Source organism: Danaus plexippus, chromosome 12 (assembly GCF_018135715.1).
Source record: "Danaus plexippus chromosome 12, MEX_DaPlex, whole genome shotgun sequence".
NCBI lineage: Eukaryota > Metazoa > Arthropoda > Insecta > Lepidoptera > Nymphalidae > Danaus > Danaus plexippus.
In genome coordinates this window covers 6,917,124-6,922,215 of record NC_083545.1, presented here as the reverse complement: position 1 = coordinate 6,922,215, position 5,092 = coordinate 6,917,124, and the positions used below count along the sequence as shown (strand labels likewise).

Genomic DNA, 5,092 nt, shown 5'->3' with positions numbered 1-5,092 from the left:
TGTATTGAGGACTATGAATATTTTATAATACTATTGGCTCTAATAACGTGTTTCCGTTATCAATTGAAACGTAAAATTTTATCTTATTATGACGCACTCACGATAACAGATTCATTAATTACTGAAATAAATATTTTCGTATTTCTTTCAGGAAAATATTTAACATGGTTATAATTTAGGTAGGTAGGTAAATAGTAAGTACTAAAAAAGTTTTACGAAACTAAAATTACTCCAGACCGCTAATAATAATGTCTACATGACTTAAGTTATATTTTTGTTTAATAAAAAACTCTTGTTTGGTTTATAATATACATAACCGTATTAATGGGAAACTCGGGAGGCCTATATGATATTTTGTATTGATCAGATTTACGATTTTTTCAGTTTTTTATGATATTCCCAAACTACTTTATCAGCAGTGTATTGTAATCTCCACCTCTCAAGTCTAACTACGCCCTATAGTATGTGCTTGACATCTTACAATTAGACTATTTTATTAGTGTCAAATTTTAAATTTAGAAGCGGTACATTTTTCCTTTCAGCACAATTCCATCGTTGAAGTACCAGAAAAGTACTCATAAAAGCCTGGGTTTTCATTCTTACCAAAAAATGTGGAGATTACACTTAGTGACTTATATTACTCATTCCACATTAGCTAATAAGTATATTGTGCCCTTGTCTATTGCCGTTAACTTGATTTCAGCATCAAATAAAACTCTGTCATATATAATTGTGCTGTCATTCAATTTTGTAGTTTTTGAAATGTTAACATACAAACACACACTTTCTTTTATACTTAGTTTAACAAAAACATAAATGCATTCAGCTACAGTTATCAAAGTAAGGAGATTAAATTAATACAACGATCTAACATGATTTATTTAAATATTTTTATACATTATATATATTTATTTAAGTGAATCCTGCAATCCGAAGCCAGGTCCGGTCGGTTGTTCGGTGAGCGAGGTCAAACCTCCGAGGGGTTCAGAAGCGTATCGGCCAGATCTGAATAATAGGTGCCAATATTATGTTAGATTAATTATTTACTTAGAAAGTACTGCATTCTATGTATAAAATAATAAAATTGATTCAAAGCTTTAGTTTGTCATACACCGAAACGAGAGAGTACTTTAAGTATACAGAAAATAGGGACAATTTTTCCAAACTGTTTTGATGAAGACCTTCAAACTTACTTTAATAAAAATATCTTAAATCACAATAGGGTGGCAACTAAGACGATTGTAGAACAGGTTGTTGTAAAAAACTAACAAAATTTTGATAATTTTATGAAAAAGTCTGCATGAGAAGATGCAGCTTGCAAGTTAACAGAATAACCTAATTTAACAGAGTTCTCTATTGTCAACTCAGTATGAAATGATTTAAAAAAATATATATTTTTGTATCTCTATAATGAGGCAAGGACAAAGTTTAAAATTTAATTACATATGTCTTGATATGAAAGTCGATTGCAAGATTGTGAGAAAAATCTAATAAAATAACACATACCAAAGAAATTAAAAGAATATATATGCATAGTTAAGGGTAATTGTAAGGAGCAGAAAAGAACATTTTTATAGAGTAACCAGGAAATTGTGTAATATGGGGGGCAGGATGGGGATAATTTCATGGGGAATAGTGCAAGGGTCCATTAGGCATCATGTTATACCCAACACAGTTCTCAACACATTAAAACATATACCTCGGCCCAGGTTTCGGTTTCTCATCCTTCTTTAGTTTATTAATAATTTCCTTCGAGTCTTCAACTGTCAAGTCTTCCTGAAAGTAAGAATAATATAGAATTGTTTACATAATGTACCATTTGTTTTAGTGTTATCAAGATTTTTTTTTATCTACACACAATAATTAAATTAATGTAAACCGTAATTGATGAGCTGCTCTTCTTTTGAAGTCAGATAATCATTAAATTATGTTTTCAAATTTGGTTAGGTAGAGAAAGGAGCTTGGATGGTGGAAGTGAGCATTTAGTGCCTGTTAGATAGGGACCCCTTAAGTCTACACCTGGGCTATAAATCCCAGACACTGCTGAAGCTCCTGTCCTTGCAATGCCATGGAAGCGGCAGCCTCACAGTGAATCAATGGAATGCTGAGAGGTTTCGTACCCATCATTATGTTAATGAGGTCATATTTTGCGATACTTACATAGTAATCGTCATTGACTTGGATCATTGGAGCATTGACACATGCACCAAGACATTCAACCTGGAAATGTTCAAGAATAAATTATTGAATGTATTTATTGTATATTATAAATGTGAATGTTAAAACTCACACACAGACAATTAAAATGTGTACAGAATGATAAATATATTTTTTTATTACTATTATATGTATTATTTGAAACATATATTATTCAATTTTAATTTAATTAGCCTACCATTTAGTAAAATAGGAATATGATTATAAGATTACAAATCATATTTTAAGTAATTTACAATTACTAGCGATTTGATAATTATACAAATTATATATTCATAAATTCAGTTAAAAATCACCTCTGATATAGAAAACTTGCCGCAGGGACTGTTCCCTCCGACCTCACAACCGGCGGCTTCCTTGATGGCATTCAATACTATATCAGAACCCCTTAACCAACATGGTGTAGTTGTGCATACTTGAATATGATATTTACCAATTGGACGCCTGAAATGTTATTTATTTTATGTTCTTTAAAGTTTATTTCGGTCGCTGATATACTGAATGAAAATATTATTCTACCACTAAATCGACTTTTATAGAAATTCCATATACCTTATAAACATGGTGTAAAAGGTGGCAACTTCATACACTCTCATACGAGGTAGGTTCAGTAGTTCAGCAACCTTATGCATGGCTGATATTGGTAGCCAGCCACCATTCTGACGCTGAGCAAGATCCAAAAGCGGGATCATTGCTGCCCTCTTGTGGCCCTCGGGATAAATTTCTAGAAGAGCATCAGCTCGCTGTGAATTAGCATATGTAAGAAAATTATAATGATTGTAGAGCACTATGTATGTTGGTAATATATATAAACTAGCAATGATATTTTAATTTTATAATGTTCATAAAAAAAATCATAATAATAAGTATTCAAAAGTGAACACTAATAGTTAAAATCTGTTAGAGGTGAGAATATTTCAAACTTTATAATGAAAGTATATATAGTTGCAAAAAGTCATGTTATGTTTTAGAAAACGAAATTTTAATGAAATTCTTTTTTCAAATCGCAATATATCTATAAAAAAGTTAAAGTTCTAAACAAATGCACGTCACAACTACCTTTTGGTTTTCAGGCGTAAATTCAAAGGGTATACTAGGGTTGTCCTCGGGTGTGTCACGGTGCACAAATAAACTATCATGCTGCAATTTTGCTGTTGTTTGAAGACTTCTTGCTGATGTCCTCCACTGAAAAAAATCACAAACTATTCACGTTTTCAAAACAAATGTCATTGCAATATTATGTAATGCGTTAATTATTATCATTTAGAGTTTTATTTAAGATCAATGACATATTTATAAAACCCACCAAGCCCTTCACTCCAGACCTTAAGCTGGATAACATTTTTATTTATAATATTTACTCCTTAATATTGCGAATCCCTGTTCGCGAACAACCCTCACGATCTAGTCTTCGTTCAGAAACGTAACGCAAAAGCCACAGACTATAAAGTTGATATTGTTTATTATCTTTAAGTAAGTTTTATTTTTTTATTTGTAATCATTTAATTATAAACAGGTTTGAGACGTTCTATAGCAATAATTAAATGATTAAATACTTTATCATTTTGGTAAATATATATTTCTATTTTACATTATTTTGCCTACGCCTCAAGGTTTTTCATAGCAATGTAGTTTCTCATCGGCTTTCTTGATTCTTTAAAGTGGATGGTTTTATTATATTACAATTTCTTTTAAAGATTAAGAAAACCTATTTATTTTGTACCGAAACGTAAAAAAAGTATTATTATATTCGAATTTCATTTTCATCAGCCTTTTATAAAATATGTGTCGTAAACATACCTATAGTATTTATTTATATTTAAAAGTCTAAAAAGATTTGCAATACCATACTTTTAATTAATAATATGAAATGAAAAAATAAATTTAAATTTGAAATACGCCCGAAAAATGCTTTTATATGCTCCATATTTCCATTTCTGGTATACAAGTAATGCCAATAAAAAACTTATTTTTTAAAAAACCTACCATAACGTGCCTCTTAATAAAACGCTATTGGCTTTTGCTTCTAAACGTTAAACCGGAGCCCATAAAAGGTATATCTGCCTGCACATGCCTACGCCTAGAAAAAAGCTAAATAAACTAGAATAGACAGAATTGGCAAAACAACGATGTGGTTGTTATAGCGACTGCCGCACTTGGTTGCAGGCAATAATGTTACTTTTATGTTTACTAACCTCTTTGATTTTTACAATGATTTTGGCATTTTAAAATGTTCATAGCATGAACATTTTACGGATCTAGGAAACGATACTATAAGTACTTAGATATAAAAAATAAGAGGGGTTAATGTTCAACTAGATTACGTTTATTAATTAAAGTTCATTTCAAATTACCAAGAATATAGAACAGTTTTACCGAGTGAGCTGTGTGACGCTTAATTACAAGTGCAAAAGCAAGCAACATTAATGTTCATTGGGAAGCTCACATTAATATTAGAGAATATTTAGAGATGTATGCAAATACTTCATTGATAGTACACGCAGCAAATTGTTAAAAGTATCGCTCGAGGGCTCGTCATTGTCGAGAAATAATTAAAATATGTCGTTTAGGAAAGTTAATGGGCACGTAAAAAGTCAATCACAACGGTTTGGTCACGGGCTATTCGTTCAAAAATTAGATAACGGAACAGCATTTGATAAGAAATACTATGGGCGCTACAATACATCGAAATTAGGTTTTAGAAAGCATATTGTTGCTTCTGGTACAAACAGCAATCTGATAAGGAAATAATACCGTTCAATAATATAATAAGTTTTAAATTGATATAATATTACTTTTAACATATTTATTTTTAACACACAAACATTCCAACAATTCTATCATATCAGAAACTAAATAGAACTGAGTGACGTCA

The 5,092-nt window shown here is 30.7% G+C and overlaps 1 protein-coding gene across 1 annotated transcript; it reads right to left on the bottom strand.

Moving 5' to 3' along the window:
* Positions 1-854: 854 nt before the first annotated feature.
* Positions 855-3,671, bottom strand: LOC116772640 (NADH dehydrogenase [ubiquinone] flavoprotein 2, mitochondrial). Its single transcript, XM_032664883.2, has 7 exons — positions 3,524-3,671; positions 3,277-3,402; positions 2,770-2,960; positions 2,514-2,661; positions 2,161-2,220; positions 1,700-1,776; positions 855-1,005 (listed from the first exon to the last, which is right to left on the bottom strand). The coding sequence occupies exons 1-7, from the start codon at positions 3,557-3,559 to the stop codon at positions 909-911; spliced, it is 735 nt and encodes a 244-aa protein (XP_032520774.2). The 5' UTR covers positions 3,560-3,671; the 3' UTR covers positions 855-908.
* Between the last annotated feature and the right edge of the window lie 1,421 nt (positions 3,672-5,092).

Bases quoted from the DNA above. Each gene is read 5' to 3' on its own strand.
- LOC116772640 (XM_032664883.2), bottom strand. From the start codon at position 3,559: ATGTTATCCAGCTTAAGGTCTGGAGTGAAGGGCTTG. The intron at 2,961-3,276 runs GTAGTTGTGACG...GCTAATTCACAG, and splicing joins TTACGCCTGAAAACCAAAAG to CGAGCTGATGCTCTTCTAGA. The intron at 2,662-2,769 runs GTATATGGAATT...ATAACATTTCAG, and splicing joins TTTTACACCATGTTTATAAG to GCGTCCAATTGGTAAATATC.